This window comes from Rhineura floridana, chromosome 11 (genome assembly GCF_030035675.1).
Source record: "Rhineura floridana isolate rRhiFlo1 chromosome 11, rRhiFlo1.hap2, whole genome shotgun sequence".
Lineage (NCBI taxonomy): Eukaryota > Metazoa > Chordata > Lepidosauria > Squamata > Rhineuridae > Rhineura > Rhineura floridana.
This window is the reverse complement of record NC_084490.1, coordinates 21,883,152-21,906,759: the sequence shown is the minus strand read 5'-3', so window position 1 is coordinate 21,906,759 and position 23,608 is coordinate 21,883,152. Positions and strand designations below refer to the sequence as shown.

Sequence of the window (23,608 nt, the reverse complement as noted above, 5' to 3'; positions counted from 1 at the left end):
TACTTTTGAACACCAATTTTTCTTGCTAGAGGAATGTGTGTGAGTTGCCAATAGGAATCAATCAAGAAATTCAGGATTTTAGTGTGGACATGATTGACCAGAGGCTACTGCCTCGCCTCCCTGGCATTGGGCCGCTTCTTGTCTGAGAAGGGAGACCTTTGAAGGCAATGACTGGGTGGCTGATACTGTACTTGACCCGATCCACTCTTTCAGCAGCTCTTTGTCATCTCTTCTCAAGATGACACCTCCCACTGGTGTGTGGGTAGTACTGTTTTGGCTATATAAGCATTGGCACCGCATCACTGATCATCAAAAACAGGGAATTATTGCAAGCTGAGAAAATGCTGTATGATGCAATCCTATACATCACTCCGAAATAAACCCCACTGAATTCTATCAGTCTTACTCCCAGGTAAGTGTGTATAGGATTGCAGCCACAATTATTTTTGAATGTAGCCTTTTATCTCAGCAGGTTCCAGGGAACAAGCTGAGAGTAGTTTACAACAACCCTGCAGTGCAGTCTGAAATGCTTAGCTACTTGTGAACCTCTAATACACCTTAGTCAACCTTTGGTACAACAATCAGGATGTTTACATAAATAGTGCTTTACTGTAAAATACTGCATTGGCAGCTACACACACACTCCACCTGCTCACTTTCTGCGACTGGGATTTTCAGTCAAAGAGACTTAGGCTGCTTCCACACTATACATTTGAAACACATTGCTTCCTCCAAAGAATCCTTGGAACTATAGTTCACTCCTCACAGAGCTACAATTCCCCCTATCCCTAACAAACTACAGTTCTCAGTATTCTTTAGGAGACATCATGTGCTTTAAATATGTGGTGTATACACAGCCTCATACACCCTGATGCAAATACCTCAGGTTGTAGCAAAATAAAATCTAGTTAAATTGTCATCCCCCATTGTTTTCCCCAGTGCCCCTCCCACCCGAAAGCCAGCATTCAACTAAATACAGTTGTCCCTTGCACACTGTTATCGAGAGCTGGCCCAAGGCATCCTGCAGCAAATGGCACTATTATCCCTCCCCAAGTCAAAGTATAGGTCACCTAAGGCCAGCTAAGTTATTTTGGGCACTAGAGACAGGATATCTTACAAGTACCTCTGTGCCTTTCTGGATTTAAAACTACAACTACAATACATTTAATAAACAACTTGCTGCTCTTTCATGACACCCAAAACCAACTGATTGTAGCCTCTGCCAATGGTAGGGCTAGCCCCGCCAACGTCAAACCGGAAGTGTGTGTTAAGACCCCAGCTTTTTTACGTCTACCCTCGTCTTTAACTCTATGGAGTATCTCTGGCCTGAATGTGGAGCACAGAGATAGGAAGCCTATGCTGAAGAGGTAAAGAGATCCCAACTTCCGGTCTTTATTATTTACAAACCGATAGGGCCATTCACTCGTGTCGTTGCTTCTTCCGCCGGAGAATTGTTCAGAGAGACTGTAGACACACATTAAATACGATAGAAAGGTAAAAAAAGCTGACCATTTTTTGAAAAAACAAAGCAAAAACAACGTGCTTTTTTGTCGTAGATAATGTGCAAGGGTAGGAGGGGACGGAAGGGGCAATAAAGTGAGGGGACGAGATGTAAGGCAGGTATCCCCCATTTGCTGTAACAATTATATATTATTTCCCCTCCTTTTTTCTCTGTGGTATTTGCTGCTGTAGTAACAGCGGTAGTTTGTTCCATTTAGAAAGGAAGTAAGGCTTGGTAGAGGCGGGTGTGGGAACTTGAATCACTATAACAAGAACAGTTAAGGGTATTAAAAGGTCTCTTGTGAGTTGTTTTTAATGGAAGGAAATAGTAAAGGGTGACGCTGTATTATCTTGAGTTTGGGTTTAAATCCACCTTCAGCCATATAGCTCACGTGAGATGGTCTTGGGCCCGTTGTTTTATTCCAGCCTAGTCCTCCCTCATAGGGTTGTTGTGAGGATAAAATGGAGAGTCAACGCGTGTGCACCTTCATCTCCTTGGCAGAAGGGTGGCATAAGAATAAAAAAAAACTTGAGCTAAGAGGGCTGATTGGGGCTAGTGAGATGAGAGACAAGTGAGTGTGTGGGGTATTCCTTGTTTGTGGGGATGAGTGGGAGGGATCCTGAAGGAAATGCTCTCGTTTGATAGTGGGTTTTATGGGTTTGTTTATATTGTGGATTTTAGCTGGAGTTATGATGTTCTTGTAATAAGTGGTGGCATAGCTGTGTTAGCCTGCAATCCTGATCCCACTTACAGGGGAGAAAGTCTATTGGACTTAGTGGGACCTACTTCTGAGTAAATGCATATAGTCCAAGCATAACCATGTTTACCCAGAGGTAAGTCCTATGGAGTTCACTGGGGCTTACTCCCAGGTAAGTGGGGTTAGGACAGCAGGCTTCACAGTACCAAAACCCATGCTGAGTCTTGTGACTTGTCATAACAAATCTCTCTTTCTTGTTGGTTCGTTTTACAAATGGATAAACCTTCATAACCTGAGGCCATCAAAGCAGGCAAGGTAAAAATAAGAAAAAATAAAATAATGCAATTTCTTTAAACAGTAAAACCATTCCTTTACAGATGTACAACTAATATTTCATAAATGGTTGGGTTACACCTCAGGAAAAGCCTTCGTAAGTTGGTTCCTAAGTGTAATGATGTTGGGCACCTGTCTAATTTCAGCTGGTAATTGATTCCAGAGGGTTGATGCTGCAGCACTGAAAGCCCGTTTTCTAGTACAAACTAAGTGCATCTCTGATGTTCCCTGCAGTGCCCCGTCTGAGCAGCACAGTTGCTGGGTAGGACTATTTGGGGCGAGGCAGTCCCTTAGTTAACCTGGTCTCAAGTTGTTTATCTTGGTTTACCTTTCCCAGATCTAGAAGTGCTTCTGCCTTATTCCAGGGTTGCCTTAATCCTCACCCCTCATGCAAAGGGCTAGCTGAGAGCTGGGATCAACTAATGGATTCCCTGGGAAGTGAATGGGAGTTAGTGAGTGATGCTGCAATGCTGTATCTCCTTTCCTAAGAGTAAGCCCCCTAAAAACAGAGGGACTTCCTTCCGAGTAAGCATGCACAAGATTATTCAGCAAGAGTGAGACTTGTAATCTGTAGGACATCTTCTCAGAACCACCACCTGTCTTCCCTTCTTTGTTTTCCCTGTGGCAAGAGGGTTAACATTCTTCCCATTGTTTTGAATCTTCGTTTTTAACCTTGCTTTCATCTTGTGGCCTCTGCAGGATCCGCTAACCATGGCATCCATAGCTGACACATCTCTGTTATCAGCCGAGCTGCAGGAGGAGGAGGAAGAGGAAGAATTCCAGCGTCTTCTCCTCCAGGTATGCAGCTGAGGGACTCTCTTCTAATTTGGAGATCCTGTTTGGTTGAATGCAGAAGCAGGTTTTCTGGGACAGAGTGTTGGGTCTGGTGCAGTGATGGAGAGCCTCTGGCCCACAGGCCTAAAAAGGTCCACCAGGCCTTTCCATTAGATCCACGAGGCTAGTTTGTCTAAGGCATGCCCACCTGTCCTACACATGACATCATATGTGATGCCAGGTGTGAGGTAGGTAAAGTCACAGACCAGCTGAAAGGGGTGTGTGTGCAGGGATCTGCAAGCCCTGTGTGGATAAGGGAACAGCACTTTGCAAGTGCTGATGTTCAGTGAGGGATGGTGTGTGTGTGTGTTTATAGTGCTCAGCATAATGTAATGATGGTGATGGCAGGATCCCAAAATTCCCTCTCATTTGAATTTGTAGCCTGTGTTCTGCCTGCTTCCCAGCCCACGAGTCGTTATGAACCTGCAACCTACTACAACATCTTAGCTTCTCTCCTCCTCCTGGAGAGAAGCTGATCGGTAGAACACTTGCTTTGCATACAGAAGGGCCCAGGTTCAATGCCTGGCATCTCCAGGCAGAGCTGGGCAAGAGACCTGCCTAGAAAAGGCAATCCTTCAAATGCCCCAGCCCCAGAGCATCATCTACTTTGGAATCTGGAACGAGCGGCTTGCCTGTTTAAAATGACAAGGGTACACCTGTAGATATTTGTGTCAGTCACCTAAAACTCTAGGCTTTGTCCAGAGACAGGTGGTTATATATTACAGCAGAGGTGGGGCTGCCCCCTCCCCAAATGACAGCCCTGTCTGTCCCTCTTTCCTTCATCCACATAACATCTAGAGATACTCAGGTCATGATGTGACATCATCACAGTAGCCTGGTTTGCACAACATGGTAAGCCAAGCTATGGCTTACTGAGATTGCCCAAATGTGCAGGCTCCAGGAGAGAAGGTCGCTGCCACTTTGCTCCTGCCTGGCCCTTTTTACTGCCACACTCAGCTAAGCCGAGGTTTTGCCCAAACTGGGACTCGAGTGGTTAAGCTCTCTCCTTACTAACCATGAGCCGTAATCAAGAACAAACCTTGACTACAACTTGTGATTAGGGAGGAAAGAGCCTGATGCTGAGTTCTGGTTCGGATGACATGCTAAGCCAAACCTTGACTTAGCTGAGTGTGGCAGTCTCAGTATGCCATAGTTTGGCTTACCATACCATGTGAACCAGGCCGCGGTGATTTCCCCCACTGTTGCAAGCAGCAGCCAGAGAACGGGGCCTGGGAAATTCACAGAGAGATGATCTCATGGGATGAGTATCCCTAGATGTGGTGGTGGGGAAGCGCATATGAGGCTCCTCCCAGGTGAAGGAGGCTGCAGCCCTTGGGTGTGGAAAGAAGTCCCATTGAAAGAAATGGAACTGGTTTCTGATCATGTGGCTGAAGAATGAGTCATAAATGTATTTCTGCCTCCCTAGGCAACCCAGAAAATCCAGCGCTCCATGCCGTCTGCTGCGGAGTCAAAGCCCATCCATCCGCTCCCAGGTAAAGACCTAAAGGTGACCTATATTAAATGGAACAAGGGAACATTGAAAAGTTTCAAGGTATCTGGGGCCACCTCTTAAAATCTATTTGGACACTAGGAACTACTTGCTTCTCACCTCCTATATAAGGCCTCAATCAAATTACTTTTCCGGGCAGTATTGAAATTATTTGTCTTGTGAAAATTCGTTTCCTGGATTATGTGGATCAGGATATAACTATTGAAGTAATCCTCTCGTGTTTATAAGGTAGATGCAGGTTGGCAACAGGATTTAGTCTCCGGGTGTTTACTGAAGAAAGACATGTGTCAGATAAAAAACTGAGGCAAAAGGGGATTAAGAAAACCATACAGTCATCTGTTTTCCATCTGGGGAAGCACGAAACAGAATTCAGTCCAGGAGATCTTGTTAGCAATTGGAATATCTGGAGCTCTTTATTCATGCATAATTGACAGCTAATTAATGATTGGAATGATTGACCATTTAGGAAGTTTAATTGGAAGCTTATTGGTTGGCCTTATTTGTTGAATACTTTATGGATGTTTATTTGGTAGCTTATCAGCTTGTTTTACTTGCCTGTGCAAATTCTCAATAATAGCATTTTATTCCTGCCTAATTGGATCTTGCGTTTCCCCCCTTTCTGTTTTGACCTATCCTAAATGGCAGAGGGGAACACTGAAAGGTTTCAACCTACCTAGGACAACATCTTAAAATATATTTGGAAACTAGCAACTATTTGCCTTTCCTGTGTCTCGCAGTATCGCTCAATATCCCGCCTTTCTCTCTCCCTTTTTCCTGTCTCCCATTATTAATGTGCCTCAGGGTGGTGGAGGAATAATGATCTGTGCTACTACAGGAGGGTATGGGTGGGGAGGAGGGCATTAAGAAAGTGAGGGAGATTTATCACATTTGCATGCTGTGTGGTGCAATGAAGAGCTGTTAAATAACAAAGCCGAGAGCTTCAAGGATAACAAAAAAGAGCAGAAGCTTTGCAAGGGGTCTTGGGATTGCTGGGGAGAGGGGGAGCATGGGGGTGGGGGGGGGATGTTAGACCTGGCTTTTGTGCTATTGAAGGTGAGGCAAAAACAGAGTAGGGGAACAAGGTAAAAGTAGTCCATGCCCAGCAAAAGCAGATTCAGTAGTTGCTTAGAGAAGCCTGATCTGGAAAGTTCTGTAGGAATACAGGAAGCTGTCATCTGTTGAGTCAGACCACTGGTCTACCTCGCTCATTATTGTCTATGCTGACTGGCAGCAGCTCTCTGCAGGGTTTCAGTAAGGGAGTTTTCGTGAGCCCTACCTGGAGAGGCCAGGGACTGAATCGGGGACCGACCTTCTATGTGCAAGTCAGATGCTCTTCTGCTGAGTCATGGCCTTTCCCCAGATTGTAGTGATCAGGAAGTATCACCTGATGTGGCTACTCTTGCCTAAGAATACAGGGAGGCTTCCTTGCCTGGTCGCTATTCAGTACCTTCCTTTGACCAGAGCAGGTTGGGGGTGCATGGTCTGAATTCCTGCCTACCAGATCACCACCACCGCAGGTTTGAATCCTAACTTGGGGCTGTCCAGAAGTCTGGACTGCCGGCTTCAGCAAAGCACCTTTGGGTTTGGACTGCGTGTAGTGATTGTGTGTGGCAAACCATAATCGTCGGTCTCATTCTCCACAGGATTCTGCCTTAAAACCCGCACAAGTTCTGGTGAGAAGGTCTTCGTCAATGTCTGCAGGTCCTCCCACATCCCTCCTCCTCCTGACCTGACCAATGAAGAGCTCGCTTGCCTCATTGAGTCGGAGAACGCCTCCACTTTCAGGATCCCCATGAGTCTGGGAGAGCCCCATGCAGAAGTGGACAAGAGTGAGTGTTTGTCTCATTGGTGGGGAGGGAATGAGCTAGCGGTGAGACGAGTTGCTCAGCCAAAGGAGGTGAGCCTGGAGCAACAGTTATATAGAGCCGACCAGGCCCGCATTAGCTTGTTCACGGCCTCTAAGTGGGCTGAAGTGCAGCAATACCGTTTTTGGCCATTTTTGGGGTGGTGCTGCAGCACAGCAGAGACTGGGCCAATAACACCCTCTGTCTGAGAGAGCTGCCCCAGTGGTGCAACCAGTAAGGCACTCCCCTGCTGCAGGAGTCGCAGGTTCTGTCTCTCTGGCACCTTACAGCGGCATCAGCAGGAAACACTTGACACCTCCCAACACACTTGCATATCCCAAACTCCACAGAAATGGAAACTGCAGATGAATGCAGTTTTTTGAAAAATCTCAGTGTTTTAAAAAACACAGAGCAGGAAAGACGCATAGATAAGCAATGTTGAGGACACCTATGATTTTTCGTACGGAGATCTCTTTGTGGGAGTGCTTCCCAAGAGAGGTGGTGCAGTGTGGACTTAGCACTTGAAGAACAACCGTAAAACCAAGGCTCCTGCTTTGTAGACTTCAGGAATCGCCCTCTCTTCAACAGGATCAGCCTGACCCTTTCTTGTCCTTTCCAGGTGGTAATGGTTGCACTGCATATGATGTCACCATCAGCACCAGCTTTTACAACAAGATAGAGGTGAGTTGTCTTTTTGAATATGATGCCTTTGGGTGCTAAATGGCTTTCTGTACCACTAGAGGGCAGCATTCTTACTATGGCAGTGTGGGCAGGAACCTTTCTTTCCCAGGACCACCCTGATACAGCTGGCTGCTCAGGAGGACCTTCCCTCCAACATCAGTGCAAGGTGGGCAGCTGAGAATGAGAGGCTGTGAGTGTGTCCTCAGTCATTTACACCCCAAATAGATGATTCTCTTCCTCCTCACCATCTCTCCAGATCAGTATGCCTGATCAGCTGTGCATCAGCTATTACCTGTCGGAGAGTGATGATGGAAAAACAGTAGTAATAATAATAATAGCTAACTTTTTGGGGGCTTTTTGTCCACTGGAGTATTTATTCAACACCATTAGAGTCGTATTATCTCATATTGCAGCTGTTTCTTTCTCTGTATAATGTGGATATATTTTTATAGTTTTTAAATATTTTATAGTGCTGGTCTTTGACCATAATAAATGACTGATTGATTATGCCTCTGAATACTAGTTGCTGGGGATCACAAGTGGGAACAGCTCTGTTCCACTCAGGTCCTGCTTGCGGGTTCCATATAGCCATCTGGATGGCTGCTGTGAGCTGGAGTAGGTGGGCATTTGGCGTGATCAGCTGGGTTCTTATTCAGGAACACTCTAGGACAGATGTGGGGAACATCTGGTGCTCCAGATGTTGCTGAACTGTGTCTCCCATCAGCTCCAGCAAGCATGGTCAGTGGACAGGGATGATAGAGTTGTAGTTCAACAACATCTGGCAGGCCAATGGTTCTCCACACCTGGCCCAGGGCTTCCTACACATGCTCCAGTTGCACGCTCACAGTCACTTAGGGGCTGCTTCTCTGTGGAGTAATCCACGTCTGGAGAGAAGGAAACCTAATTCTCTCTGTCTCTCAATTTTTCTCTTCCTGCATCAAGAACAACCGCTTCCTCAAAGATTTCTTTATCACCGTAGCCATGGAAGGACTGTCAGAGAAATATGAGATGGATGTCAGCAGTCAAGGTACGGGAAATGAGTCTTGCTGCTGGAAGTCGATTGGTCTCTCTGGAGGCCAATCCTGATCTGACGTTTCCCCTCCTTGACAACAAGTGACCACAGCTTAGGGCTTGTAACATTGGCTGTGCCTACTTTCGTCCCTTTTAGGCCAGGCCACCACTTTTTGCCCCTGCAACTAAGCTAACGACTCTGTTTGTATCCTGTTCCAGAATGGCGGATTCTGAAGAATCGGAAGTTTATGGGCTCCATAGCAGAGCAGACCATCCGCACCAAATCCAAACCAATTATCCAAGAGATGGATACCAGGTATGCTTTTATGGGGGAAAGGGGGGTCTCCTTCAGTCCCAATTCCTTTCCTGTGGTGTTAGAGGCCCTCATCCTTTTTTGACCCCAAATCTGGGTTAATCTTGAAAATCTAAACCGGGGTAGGCAGCAAGTCCCATCTGCCCCAGCCAGGATGGGCAATGATCAGGAATGATGGAAGTTGTAGCCCAGCAACTTCTAAACAAAATAAATTAAAAATCAGGTTGCAGGTTGCCCATTCCTGGCTCAGGGGCATTCAAAGACTTGTATCCAGGAAAAACTTTGATTGGTTTAGAAGATAGTTATTCCTGAATGAGAGAGGAGGCAGAGAATAGCTTGGGTTATTTCCAAGCCAATCTGGCGTGAGCCAGGAGCTCACATAGTCTCTGTTTAACAGAAGCCTGACAAATCTCAAAAATAAGGATAATTGGAATGGGATGGTGGAATCCAGAACTGAGTGTGGTCCGTGCCACCTTTTTCAGTTTGCAATAAAATCTGGATATGAGAGCTTTGTGTGTGAGGAGACAAATTATAACAATTGCAGCATGTATTGAAGGCTGCAGTGCCTGATGCCCTGGAATACTTTTTTCCCCCATCCCAAAATGAAGGTTGAGTGAGGAGATGACAAGCTATGATTTTTGTATATCTCAGGGCTGCATTAAGACATTTTATAAGAAATTTTCTCCAAGCTAAGGAAATGTTGACTTCTCTTCTGCCTCCCCACCTCCCCTTTAAAAAAACACACAACTGGATGCATGAATGGACCTTCCAGATAGTGTGCTCTGGATTAGGACAGGAGTATCTGAGGTAGGCTCAAACAACAAGGAGTCTTGTGGTCCAATAAAGTCTAACAAATTTATTTTGGCATACATTCTTGTGAACTAGTGTTCATTTCATTAGTTGCATGACATAGTATCCTATGTTCGCGGGTAAATATCAGTCTGAATATTTTGCATCCCCTCCCAATATGCAAAAATGCACTCTTTGCCATATATCTGCAAACTTGGGACTCTAGTCTACAAAAACATATGCCATATTACAATTGTTAGACTTTAAGGGGCTTCAAGACTCTTTGTTTTGCTGCAACAGACTAACATAGTTAACCTGTGGGACTTGGGGAAAGCTAATCTCTTTCCCCTCTGAGCATGAGGATCATCAGCTGTCACTGGATGATCTGCATGGCTTCGGATATAGTCTTCCCCAGTCTGGTGCTGTCCAGATGCTGCAGTTCCCTTCATCCCTGACTATCGGCTATGTTGGCTGGGGCTAATGGGAGCTGGAGTCCAACAGCAACTGGAGGGTGCCAGGGAGGATGAGTTAGGAGATATCTTTAAGGAATCAGGCATCAGCGGGTCACTGCTATATGGAAATTTTAGCATTGCAGGGGTTTGGGACACATTTATCAAGGGGAGAGGGAAAGCTGGATGGATGGAGGTTATGTCATTTCAGTTGTTAACCTTTTACAACATAGAAGTGCTTCCTCTCAGATGAAATGGAAACCAGTCCCTATGGCCTGTTAGAGATATTTGGGCCTCCAGATGGTATAGCAGAGAGCTGTGGATCCAAACTCAATGGGGATTTGGTGCAGCTGCAGTGAAGAGTAGCCAGGTCAATCCTTTCTTCTTTTTTTAACCAAGTCATTTTTACGAAAAGTTTTTGTCTCTTTTTTTGCAGCCAAATCAAAGAGGAAACCAGTAACCCTTTTCAGTCACCTGCGTCGCCAAGGTATAGTGGGATTAGAATGGGATGAAGTGTACAACTAGGATGAGGGTCAGGGTTACGGAAAAAGAGGACCAGAATGTTTACCGATCAGGAAGATGGCTATATGATCTAAAATAGGCTGGACTGTTACAATCCATCGTACGTGTTTTCTGAAGATCGGTCAGAAACTGCAGCTTGTACAAAAGAAGTGGGGCTCTGCAACAAAACGTTGCAGTGTTGGAGTGCTTTTCCACTTTTATGCGTGTATATAAAACTCTGCTTGCCTGGATGGGTCAGTTCCTGGTTCCCACTGATTTCTTGCATGTATCTCAGGATGACCCCAAATCCTGCTAGTCCTTCTCTCTTGTGGATCAGTGGTGTGGGTTTGGCTTCATAAGTGTCAAAGGACTCGAATTGGTATTGGTATATAGTAGGGATTGGGAACCTCAGGTCCAGGGGCCAAATGCTTCTCTATCTGGCCCTTGGCACTCTCTCCAAGCCACACCGCTTACTGGCCCTGCTTTGTTCCCACTTTGCACATTTTTGCCCCACTGGAATGTGCCCTTGAACTCCAATAATATCTCTTGCTTGCCTGGGTGGACGATTGAGACGTGTGTGTGTGTAGAAACTAGCCTGCTATACCAAGTGTGGGAGACCTTTGGCCCTCCAGACATTGTTGAACTACAACTCCTATCACCCTTGGCTGTTGGCCATGCTTGCTGGGGCTGTTGAGAGTTGTAGTTCAGCAACATCTGGAGGGCCAAAGGTTTCCTGTGCCTGTACTATACAAACGTTAATTTCCACATTTGTTGCTCTACCCATTTTGCTTCTGGCCCAGCTCACCCCGGCATGTGGCCCCTAGAAGGTTGCCCATAAGGAAATGTGGCCCTTGGACTGAGAAATGTTCTTCATCCTTGGTATGTGGATATTGAAGGCTAGGATACTAAGTGGTACCCATGGTTAGGAACGTCCTTTGGTTGTGGTTAAAGAGCTCTGCTATCTACAAGTCCATTTCTAAGCCTAATTCAAAATGCTGGTGCGAACTTTGAAAATCTTGTATAGGGAAACTGGGATTTCTGCAGGAACTTCAGCTTCAATATCAACTGGCCTGTGAATTAAGATGACTTTCAGAGGGCATTCTCTGGGTGCCCCTACCATGAGGCAGGTGGACACCAACAAAAGGCCCATTTAAGGAATTATCTCCGTAGGGAGGCTTGCCTGGCACCTACTTCAATATTTTCCTAAGTTTCAGATATTGGATTCCTTCGTTCTACTTTTTAATCGAGTGGGGTTGTCTTATTGTGTATGTTAGGGATAAGTACCCTGTGACCCTCGTCTAAATGTTGCTGGAGACAACTCCCATCATCCTTGACTATCTGGCATGCTGGCTGAGGCTGATGGGAATTGTAGTCAAGCAATAATAAAACAGATTGTAGTCCTGGAGGTATACGACCTTCAGAAACTGAAGGACACTATATACATATCTGTATCTATAAATTAAGAAAGTGAGCCATCTCAAAGTTGCATCTGATAGACCAAGCAGATTATTCCTCTTCTATCTGTGCCTTGCATTATGAAAATCATGGTCCTAAAGGGTTTGGGGCTAGCGTGCCCAAGAGACCATCTCCAACTCCCTGCGTTGTGCCATGCTTTTATGACCAACTGCCTTAAGTATGCTATGTGTCAAATTGGGTCTGCAAGAGGGCACCAAGAGGCATTCTCAGTAGCTGCCCTTAACCTTTGGAATTCTCTTCTCTTGGAGACTCTCCAAAGCCCTAGCCTTTACATCCTCCAGAAGTACTATAAGACAAGTTCATTTAAACTGGCATATAGTAGCCAGGGACAGAGTGGACCCGTGTTGTTAGCCACTCTGAATCCTTGGAGTGGAGCAAGTTGTATGTCTAGTAAATTAGATAATGTTCAATTACAATAGTAAGGCTATTGTGAGCCAGAGGCCCACAGCTGTATTTCTGATGTAGCCCTTAATGCATTCGCAATTTGTCCATCTCTATTTTTTATGAATTAGCAAAACAAATGAGTGTATATTTCTATTAGGACTTGTTTTCACCTCTCTCCTACTTCCGGATCTAACTCTGTCTTGCTTTATTCCTCAGTGCTGCCACAATTCCTGAATTCGCCATAGTTGCTGAGCCATCTATCAGTCACCCTGACCGTCTAGTAGCGAAAATCAGCCTCCCTAAAATGGTAACTCAGCATGCGATTTATGGGAAGACGTCTTGGGTACTCCAGTCCCCAAGGAGGGGTCATTTGAACAACCTTATATTTTTAAGTGTGTCTTTATTTCTACCCCACCTCACAATCAGATCACAGTGAGATCCCTTGAGCTGGACCTGGGAGAGGACCGAATTGTGTTACAGGGACATCCCAAGCTCTACCATTTGGACATCTTCATTCCCTACAGCATTGTCCCTGAAGAAAGTAGGGCCCAGTTCCATAGAAGGACCAAGGTGAGTGTGAAAGAGTGAGGCGTACTGAAATCCACTCCCGCCTTCCAAACCACACCCGCTACCATTTTGCACTGAGGGTAAGGTTTTGGATCTCCACCCTGCCCCACAAACATGTGCTTTCAAGAGAAGATCTAAATTGGTAGAGCCAGTTTGTGACAATATGATGAAGTGCCACAGGCCAGAATAAGGTTACCTCCATCACCTCTGTGAAGTAACATAGTAAAGGGGTGACTCTAGTTAAAGGAAACCTTGTTTGGTTACCTCCTTGACCACTGGCACCTCCTTTAGCACTTTACCCAGCAGCTTCTGCTTCCCAAGTGCATTGGTGTCCGTAGAACAGCACTAAATGGCATCCAGGTATGTTGTACTACTTGCCAAAAACATCCAAAAGTGGAGCTGTTCCTTTTAAAAAAAAATCTGTTCTGAGAACCACTTTGAATAACGGAGGAATGACTCTTAGGAAGGGACCACTCCTAGAAAAATAAGAACTAATGCAGTTGTGTGCACGTTGGGCACTAGAACACATGGGGGACACGTGCTGGGTGCCTAGAAATAATCGAGGTGGGCAAACTTGCACTCCCAAAACATTTCATTTTGGGGTGATCCAGCTGAAGGACTTTTTCCACATTGACGATCTGATGATGACATTTGGGGGGGCAAGTCAGTATCTCCACCATGAGCTTCGGGTAGACTCACCGTCTCAGGAGCTCTTTGTGGCCTTGAGCATGTGACCTGGCTCCTTGCTTGAGCCGCCTGGAACAGGCAATTCAACATGAGGTATCCTCTTTTTCTAGCATTTTCTACCTTGCTGTAGCTTGGGTTGGCAAGGTTCAAGTAGGGACCACTGCAAGCCTTGATTCTGGAACCTTCCAGTGCTGCTGTTTGGTGCCCACATTCTCTCTCCACTCTCAGGGGTGGTATGCTTCTGAATACCAATTGCTGGGAATTGCAGGTGGGGAGCATGTGTTGTACTTAGATCCTGTTTGCGGGCTTTCCATGGGCATCTGATTGGCCACTGTGAGAAAAGGATGCTAGACTTGATGGATCTTTGACCTGATCAAGCAGAGCTCTTCTTACCTGATTTTTTTTCTTGCATGTATTTAACAAAAAAAATCTACTACTTGATTGTAATAAAACCTGTAAGCAGTTTAAAAGAAATGCTTAAATTATCAATAAAAACAGATCTTTAAAAACATTCAAAAGCTAATTAAAATCAACAATAAGCTGAAATCAGATTAAAATACATGTAACTTCTACATGTCTGGATAGACTTGTGAACAAAAATGTTTTAAGCTGGTGCTAAGAAGAGTACAGCAAAGGTGCTTGTCTGTCAAAAGGCAGGGAGTTCCAAAATGTAGGTGCTCCCACACGTACGCTATGTTCATACCATACATTTAAAGCACTATTATTCCACTTTAAACATTCATGGCTTCCCCCCCAAAATCCTGGGAAGTGTAGTTTGTGAAGGGTATTGAGAGCTGTTTAAGAGACCCTTATTCCCCTCACAAAGTTACAATTCCCAGAGTTCCCTGGGAAGAGGGATTGATTGTTAAACAACACTGGGAACTGTAGTTCTGTGAGGGGAGAAGTGGTTTTCCTAACAACTCAAAGCATCCTTCACAAACTGCCCTTCCCAAGATTCTTTGTGGGAAGCCATGACTGTTTAAAATGAAATAATAGTGCTTTAAATGTATGGTGTGACCATGGCCTAGATCGCTTTCTTACAACTGCGGAACAAGTAGGATGTGGCGCCTGTGTCAGTTCCACAGATCGAAGTGGGCATATATGGGGCGAGGCAATCCCGCAAATGAACTGGCTGCAAGCTGTTAACGGCTTTCCATTGTGACAGTAACACTTTGGACTTGGCCTGGTAGCAAATCAGCAACTAGGACAGATCTCTGAGCAGAAGTGAAATATGCTGACAGGGTCTCACTCCTAACTGCAGTTAAGGCTGCACACTCAGCACTAACTGCTGTTGCTGCATCAAGCACAAGGGAAGACCCACACAGAGTGCATTGCAGCAATCCAACTTTGAAGTCACCAACTACAGCGGTCCAGCTCTTCTGGTCCAGGAATGGCCATAGTTGCCGTACCGTCATGGCTGGCGAAAGGCAGCCCTGTGCAGCAATTCCATGATACTTTTTGTCGTGAAGCAGGGCTGTCGCCTTCCAAATGGTGCTGGACTCCCATCAGTCCCAGCCAACATAGCCAGTGGTCATGGATGATGGGAGTCCAGCAGTATTGGGGGAGGGGGCTGCAGGTTCCCTATCCTTCTCAAAAAACGATTGTCCTGGCAGTATTACCAGGTTCTTTATCATTGCAACCCAAGAGTCTGGACTGCTGGCGCAGCTGACAATAATAGACTGCAGTGGGATTGTGACCATCTCAGTGAGGTGCCTCCCAGTTCCTGAAAGTCCTAACTTTTTAGCTTGAAAGCAAATAGAATCTCCAAAATTCTGCAATAATTTATTTTTTTTAATTCTTTTTTTTTTTTTACAATAATTTTTATTCAAATTTTCATAAAACATAGAAAACAAAATCATAAAACATTCAAAGACAAAAAACAAAACAAAACAAAACAAAAATGATTAAACAATAAAATAAAATAAAATAAAATGTTGACTTCCCATTTGTCACATATCAAATCAGTTATAGGTCTACAATATATAACAATCCTGTCTCTTAAATCATATTATAAAATCACTTTCCTCCAGTAGTTATCTTAATTAATCATCAAATCTCATAAACATTACTTTATTCTTTCCACAAAAAGTCAAAGAGAGGTTTCAATTCTTTAAGAAATATATCTATCAATTTTTCTCCAAATAAACATGTCAATTAATCCATCTCGTTAATAATTATAATAATCTTATTGTCATAACCATAGTCCAAATAAACATTTCGATTAATCCATCTCATCAGAATCTGTTAGGTCCAATAATTTCAATAGCCATTATTCCATTATCCCTATTAGTTCCATCTTCCATCTTCAATAGTCCTGTTAAGTCCAGTAATTTCAGTGTCCAATCTTCCATTATCAGTATTCCATAATAATCTTGCTGTTGTAGCCATAGTCATATAATAAGAGTCTGATGGGAATTTCCTCTATCCCAAATATTTTCTTGCCATCCATTCTGAATAAGTTGCTGAAATACTGTTGTAAAGTCATATCTGTGTTCTTCTTTTTTACAAAATGCACTGGCTCATCTCTTAAGAGTTTTTCCATTGTCACATGGCTGCAGTTAATTCCATAGATTTTCTCTATATCAAGCTCCATCACATCATTCCAGTCCAGAAGATTATCCAAGCCATTGATAACTTTATCTCTAATATCTTCATTAATTTCTTCAGAGATAACGTTAAATTCCAAACAGTAGATTTTATTTCTAAAATCATAAACTCCAGATCTTTTTCCAATTCCACATTTGTTCCAATCTCCAGGGCTTGTATCTTCCCTTTATTTTTTCTTTTCTCATCTCTGATCTCATTCTCCTCTCTCACAGGGTCCCCTATTTCTTTAAGCTCCTGCGTCATTTTGCTCAGTTCAATTTTCAGCTCCTTACTACCCTGTCGCAGGGTTTGTTTCGTTATCTCAATCTCATCCATTATTTTCTGAAACATAGTTACTTCCAGATTCTCAGCCACTTTCTTGATTGCCATTTTTAAAACCACGAAAACAAAGCAAAACAAAAATAAAGAAGAACCACTTCTTATTTCAGCAACAATTGGGTTAATATTCCAGGCTTGATGACATCACAGTATAAACAGAGCAACCTGCCTTATCTCTCTTGTGCAAGAATGCAAAACAAATTTAGTTCCCAGCATCAAAACACTTAGTGGCGTCGTGAAGAAGCAGATTCGTCAAAATAAAATAGACCAAAAAAAGAATAGTCCCAGACAGTATAATATTCCTCGGAATAGAAATCAGGAATAGAAATCCCTCTTCTGTTTATTATCTTTAGAATGCACTTCCAGGACAGCTTTTTGCGACAGAAACAGAGATAAGCTGTTAATTTCGTGAATAACAGAGAAGAGTTATAGCTCACCCAGAAGTTGTCCAAAGCCGATCAATCTGACAAATCTCCTTTTGCTGCAACAATTTAAACCAAGTAAAAAAAATAATAGAAAGAAGGGTGCTTGCCTGTTAGTCCGTTCTCTCTTTGAAGAAAAGATAAACGTATCGCTTAAGCAGATAGAGCTTGTTAGAAAGTCCGTCCGGCATTGTTGGCTGGACCTTATCTCATAAATTAATGAAATCCAGTCCTCCCAACAAAAACAGGCTTTGAGGTTGATCTCTACGTTTCTCCCTGCCCGGGAGAAATTTCATCAGTCAAAAAAAAAAATGTTCTGACTGATTTATATCTGAATAAGCTTCTTTTGAGGCGGGAGCCCGTCCCAAAAGCAGGCACAAGCGAAGTCACCCTTCCCGGAAGTCTATTTTTTTTTTTTAATTCTGAAGTGAATAGGGTCATTTGAAACGGCCCCTTACAAATCCTTAGCAATTTGCACTGCTTATTCCAATAGTCAGAACTCTGGTTCTCTAGCTGCTCTTCGGGATTTTGCAGCTTGTTAAGTTTTTATCCCACCCTTCAAGGAACTTGCTGGCCCATCAACAACCCTGTGAGGTAGGTCAGGCAAGAGATAACGATGGCCTGGAGGTGACTTAGTGAGTTTCATGGCTGGGGTGTGGCTGGAGTTCAACCTGGACTTCCCCAATCCTGCCCTGATACTCCAGCCACTGGCTTCTCCCAGATTCTTCTGGTTATTACCAGGAATCTGCACTATTTTTATTTTAAATTCTTCCCCTGTGTATTCCAAATTCTGTGATCTTCCTAAATTATGCAAAGCAGGGTGTACTCAACCACAAAGGGGCCATGAGCCAGCTTTTTCTTTTCACATTGTGATCTTTCTTGATCAGCTTCTGCATCATTTATGATAAAAATCCCTGTCCAGCTAACTGCAGCAGCAGGGGGCGCTTTAGCTTCTATAACCACTTATTTATTATTATTATTATTATTTTCTCCTCTCTTTTCAGGTCCTCACTGTAGTGATGCCCATCCAGCGCCCTTTGCTGTTGCCCTAAGCTCTGAGGAGAGAATCTGAAGGAGTGATCATCCCATGGGCTGGGAGAGCTGTTATGAGACATATACTACCCTGTGTAGGAAAAGGCAGAGTGTGATGAATGGAAATCTGGGGGAAAGGGCTGGACTTTGGTCAAGGGTGGCAATCCTTATGGCTCTGTAGCTAAGTACCTACAAACACACATGTTAAATGGGATCCAGAACTTGCCTCCATCTCCCCACCCACTATTTGTGTTTTCCCCCTCCACCCTCAGCAGCTGTTGTTGTTTGCTGCATCTTATTCTCTCCTCTTTCTCAGTCCATATGTATATACGTCTGCAATCGCTCAGTTTAGCTCTATTCTCTTGGTCTGTTTTGAAGGGGAGGCGGCCCTCCCCTTCCATGAGGCCTGGCTCTGTGCCTCCAAGCCTCTCCCTCTCGTTAAGGAAAACAGAGGCCCTGACCGGAGTTGAACATCCTGAGGCCTTGAGTGCCACTGCAGCAAAATGGGACAGGAAGGAAGTGGTCAAATAGGCTGCATGCTACTTCAGACTGTAGGTGGTGGAGATGCACTCTTTTAATGTTTCCCTGCAGATAGAAAACTAGCACAGCAAAAAATGGGCTAGGCTAAAAGCTTCCTTCTATGCAGGGGGGAGCATTCAGAAATGGAATCCTCACCTGCAGTCTGGTGTGGTCTAGTCCAGTCCTCCCCGCCCTTGTTTGACAGCAGTTGGAGGCCCTTTGTTTTTCTTGTGACCCTGATCTAAATAAGATGCAGGCATTTCTGAACCTTTTAATCATAAGCCAGACTATTAAATAGTTTTATTTTTACTCATAAGGGAGAACGTTGCTCTTCCTCCTCTGGTTCTGGGCTGTGGAGCTTTTGAAAGGAATCCTTCCTACAGAGATACATTCAGTTCCACTGTATTAGCGGTCCAGGCTCACTGAGGCTCTACACTCTAAAGTTCTCAGCCTCCCAGTTAATCTAACACACACGCCCCCCTCTTAGTTCTGCACATGTTGTCTTTCTGATGGATCCTGCTGCAGGAGCCCTTACCTACCCTGTTATGCTGAGCGGTCCCCTGCAAATGCACTGCCCAGGCCAAATGTCCTACCTCTTCTAATGCGTGGGTTGCCCACTGATTTGTATTTTCAGAATAGTTTTGGTACATTGTACCCAGACCTCTTTGCAATGTTGTTTTGAGACCACTCCTGCGGTCATTGTGCAAACTTCATTATCGGAGGCCTTCTGTTCAAACCCTGTTCAGGTTTCCTGGAAAGCTTCAAGGTTTCTAGCTCTTATAGTTCCAAAGTCTGAAATAACACACATGGTTGCGGTGTATGAGCACCTGTTTCTAAGCCAAAGGAAATGTTCGGGTATTGCTTGTCTTTGGTAAAAAGGTGAAGGCTCATTTATGACACTCTTTTTTTAACTTTTGCCCCACTCTGCAACCTCCCAATTTTTTTCACTTTTAATGTGTCATAACTTGCCATAAGTGTAGGACTTGAGAAATAGATTTTATTTAAATCTCACCTGCACCTGCCCACACTTCCCCAGCTTGTATATTTTATCTCTGTGTAGGTTCTTGAAGCAAATAAGTGTGAGTTAAGATAACACAGGCATTTGCCACAGTTTTTTGCACTGTCATCTTTCTCACCCTGCCTTCTCAGCCGAGAGGAGGAAGAGAGAGGGCCCCGTTCCCGTGCTTGTGGTGGTCTAGGGAGGATGGTGCTGCTTCTCTCTCGGGGAGACGGGGAGGGCAGCAGGGGTTGAGCCGTTTATTTCCCTGTTTGCTACCCAGTAAAATGTTTCATTGTTTCAACTTGTGTGTGGACTTATGGGCAGCCAAAAAAAGGTACTGGTACTTTGAACCAGTGAGGACTGTCACAAAAAAGCCACAATGATTAAATGTGAAGTTTCAAGCCCATTTGTGGGATCTACTTGGGGGTATAAAATGGAAGAGGGCGGGCAACCTAGTAATAGAACAAAGGAACAGGGTGCCGCTGAGCACATTCTCAGCTCTGGAATTTTTCATTACCAAGATTGAGCCCCCACCTCCAGGCTGGTGCTGTGGGGTTTTTTTGCAGGTATATGCTGCAGCACGCCATTGGGCCTTGCCACCCTTCTCTTAAAGTGGTACGGTTGCTGTTTGATCTGACATCTTTAAGAGTGAATTTGGAGCTGGCTGCACTTTTGGACGCGGGTTGCTTTACTAGAGAGTGAATGCATCCTTCCCCCCCCCTTCCAGTTGTACCCCAGTTACAAAGAGTTTCCTGGCACTAGTTACACCCTTTACGTACCCTTATGTTCTTCCAGCTGGCAAATGTCAGAGTTATGAGCGTACACACAGGAATAGCCCTTTCATAGCATGACCTACTATTCCAGAATTCTTTTTTTTTTTTTACAATAATTTTTATTCAAATTTTCATAAAACAAACAAAACAAAATCATAAAACATTCAAAGACAAAAAACAAAACAAAACAAAAATGATTAAATAAAAAAATAAAATGTTGACTTCCCATTTGTCGCAGATCAGTTATAGGTCTACAATATATAACAATCCTGTCTCTTAAATTATATTATAAAATCACTTTCCTCCAGTAGTTATCTTAATTAATCATCAAATCTCATAAACATTACTTTATTCTTTCCACAAAAAGTCAAAGAGAGGTTTCAATTCTTTAAGAAATATATCTATCAATTTTTCTCCAAATAAACATGTCGATTAATCCATCTCATCAAAATCTGTTAGGTCCAATAATTTCAATAGCCATTATTCCATTATCCATATTAATTCCATCTTCCATCTTCAATAGTCCTGTTAAGTCCAGTAATTTCAGTGTCTAATCTTCCATTATCAGTATTCCATAATAATCTTGCTGTCATAGCCATAGTCATATAATAAGAGTCTGATGGAAATTTCCTCTATCCCAAATATTTTCTTGCCATCGATTCTGAATAAGTTGCTGAAATATTGTTGTAAAGTCATATCTCTGTTCTTCTTTTTTACAAAATGCACTGGCTCATCTCTTGAGAGTTTTTCCATTGTGACATGGCTGCAGTTAATTCCATAGATTTTCTCTATATCAAGCTCCATCACGTCATTCCAGTCCAGAAAATTATCCAAGCCATTGATAACTTTATCTCTAATATCTTCATTAATTTCTTCAGAGATAACGTTAAATTCCAAACAGTAGATTTTATTTCTAATATCCATAAACTCCAGATCTTTTTCCAATTCCACATTTGTTCCAATCTCCAGGGCTTGTATCTTCCCTTTATTTTTTCTTTTCTCATCTCTGATCTCATTCTCCTCTCTCACAGGATCCCCTATTTCTTTAAGCTCCTGCGTCATTTTGCTCAGTTCAATTTTCAGCTCCTTACTACCCTGTCGCAGGGTTTGTTTCGTTATCTCAATCTCATCCATTATTTTCTGAAACATAGTTACTTCCAGATTCTCAGCCACTTTCTTGATTGCCATTTTTAAAACCACGAAAACAAAACAAAACAAAAATAAAGAAGAACCACTTCTTATTTCAGGAACAATTGGGTTAATATTCCAGGCTTGATGACATCACAGTATAAACAGAGCAGCCTGCCTTATCTCTCTATGTTCAAGAACACAAAACAGATTTAGTTCCCAGCATCAAAACAGTTAGTGGCGTCGTGAAGAAGCAGATTCATCAAAATAAAATAGACCAAAAAGAGAATAGTCCCAGACAATATAATGTTCCAAAGTTCATATTTTTTATTTTTTTCTCCTCGGAATAGAAATCCCTCTTCTGTTTATATCTTTAGAATGCACTTCCAGGACAGCTTTTTGCAATAGAAACAGAGATAAGCTGTTAATTTCGTGAATAACAGAGAAGAGTTATAGCTCACCCAGAAGTTCTTTAAAGCTGATTCATTTGACAATCTCCTTTTGCTGCAACAATTTAAACCAAGTAAAAAAAAGAATAGAAAGAAGGGTGCTTGCCTGTTAGTCCGTTTTCTCTTTGAAGAAAAGATAAACGTGTCGCATTAATCAGATAGAGCTTGTTCGGAAGTCCGTCCGGCATTGCTGGCTGGACCTTTTCTCATAAATTAATGAAATCCAGTCCTCCCAACAAAAACAGGCTTTTGAGGTTGATCTCTACGTTTCTCCCTGCCCGGGAGAAATTTCATCAGTCAAAAAAAAAAAGTTCTGACTGATTTATATCTGAATAAGCTTCTTGTGAGGCGGGAGCCCGTCTCAAAAGCAGGCGCAAGCGAAGTCACCCTTCCCGGAAGTCCCCTACTATTCCAGAATTCTAACTGTGTGGGATTATGGGAGATTGTAAGAGGCTAGACCACTACTGCTTGTCCCAGAACTCCATCGCTGTCTGCCACTTTCTCCCCAGAACAGTGCCCAGCCTCAACTGACAGCTTGCCCTGGTCAGAGGGAAGGGGGTGTGAAGCAGATGGCTCCCAATCCACACCCTGTCCCAATGGAAAGCAGGACAATACTCTAATGCATTCCACACAAAGGAAAATATTGAGGATCCATTCTGGATCTTTCACAAATGTCAATTTTATTTTATCTTTTGCAGTGGAAGAAAAAGTGGGTTTTTGAGTACATTATTCCAGAATAGCACCTGAATGATGACATGATGTAGAAGCATGCCCCAAACCCAACAACTATACTATAAAGTTACATGTGGCAAGGCCCACTGTTGTAATAATAGTGCGCTAGCAGTGGATTTATACTTGACCATCTGCACATCATTCTGCTTCATTTGTTGTTCTTTGACACTGCCCCAATGTTACTGCTTTATTTCTGTCCAGAGAGGCATTCTTACAACAAAAGTGGGACAAGAAATAAACTGGAACATTTGTGATATAAAATGTTACAGGATTTCAGCCGGGCGTTATGGGACATGCACTGGTTGGAAACAGAATTATGCCTGTCCCATAATGTTAGCAGATGCAAACAATATTGAAAGTGGGATTGTCTTGATACCATCATGAGCACAAATTATCATGAATGCACAATAAAAAGGATGTCTGGAGGGACTCTAAGGTTGCTCCTGTTGAACAAAAATCCACTCCTGCTTTCTCCCCAAACTTTCATCATCTCCCAGCAGTCTAACATATGCCCCATCTGCACTATGCAGATAAAGCGCTATCATACCACTTTAAACAGTCGTGGTTTTCCCCCAAAGAATCCTGGGAACTGTAGTTTGTTAAGGGTGCTGTTAGGAGGCTCCTGTTCCCCTCACAGAGCTACAATTCCTAGAGTTCCCTGGGAAAAGGAAATGATCGTTAAACCACTCTGGAAATTGTAGCTCTGTGAAAGGAAGAGGAGCCTCCTAACAATACTCAGTACCCTTAACAAACTACAGTTCCCAGGATTCTTTAGGGGAAACCATGACTTCAAAGTGGTATAACACTGTTTTATATGTATAGTGCAGATGGGCCCTTAGAGAAGGGGGGGGGTGATAATATTTTTGTTTCTGTTGTTAAATAATTAGGTATCAGATTCTTTGTTGATCTACTGCAAATCATTTTGAGATAAACCATGCGCTCCCAATCTACCTTAGAAACATAGGAAGCTGTGTTACACCAGCTCAGACACTTGATCCATCTACCTCAGTATGGTCTACACTGACTGACAGCGTCTCCCCAGGGTTTGAGA

At 43.5% G+C, this 23,608-nt stretch overlaps 1 protein-coding gene across 6 annotated transcripts; it reads left to right on the top strand.

The window, feature by feature from the left end:
• The first annotated feature begins 324 nt into the window (after positions 1–324).
• On the top strand, positions 325–19,881 carry PIH1D1 (PIH1 domain containing 1). Of its 6 annotated transcripts, none has more exons than XM_061589604.1 (11): positions 325–412; positions 3,231–3,329; positions 4,792–4,858; positions 6,519–6,704; positions 7,339–7,400; positions 8,343–8,427; positions 8,631–8,727; positions 10,399–10,449; positions 12,540–12,630; positions 12,750–12,893; positions 17,929–19,881. In XM_061589604.1, exons 2-11 carry the CDS (start codon positions 3,243–3,245, stop codon positions 17,974–17,976), a joined length of 918 nt encoding a protein of 305 aa, XP_061445588.1. In that variant the 5' UTR covers positions 325–412; positions 3,231–3,242; the 3' UTR covers positions 17,977–19,881. The 6 variants fall into 6 exon arrangements, with proteins under 6 accessions (XP_061445588.1, XP_061445585.1, XP_061445583.1 ...); XM_061589601.1 differs by lacking the exon at positions 325–412 and adding an exon at positions 1,290–1,367; XM_061589599.1 differs by lacking the exon at positions 325–412 and adding an exon at positions 1,375–1,494.
• Positions 19,882–23,608: the final 3,727 nt, after the last annotated feature.

Excerpts from the sequence above, each read along its gene's own strand:
- PIH1D1 (XM_061589604.1), top strand. The coding sequence starts at position 3,243 with ATGGCATCCATAGCTGACACATCTCTGTTATCAGCCGAGCTGCAGGAG. Across the intron at positions 7,401-8,342 it reads GCTTTTACAACAAGATAGAG|AACAACCGCTTCCTCAAAGA; the intron begins GTGAGTTGTCTT and ends TCCTGCATCAAG. Across the intron at positions 12,894-17,928 it reads AGTTCCATAGAAGGACCAAG|GTCCTCACTGTAGTGATGCC; the intron begins GTGAGTGTGAAA and ends CTCTCTTTTCAG.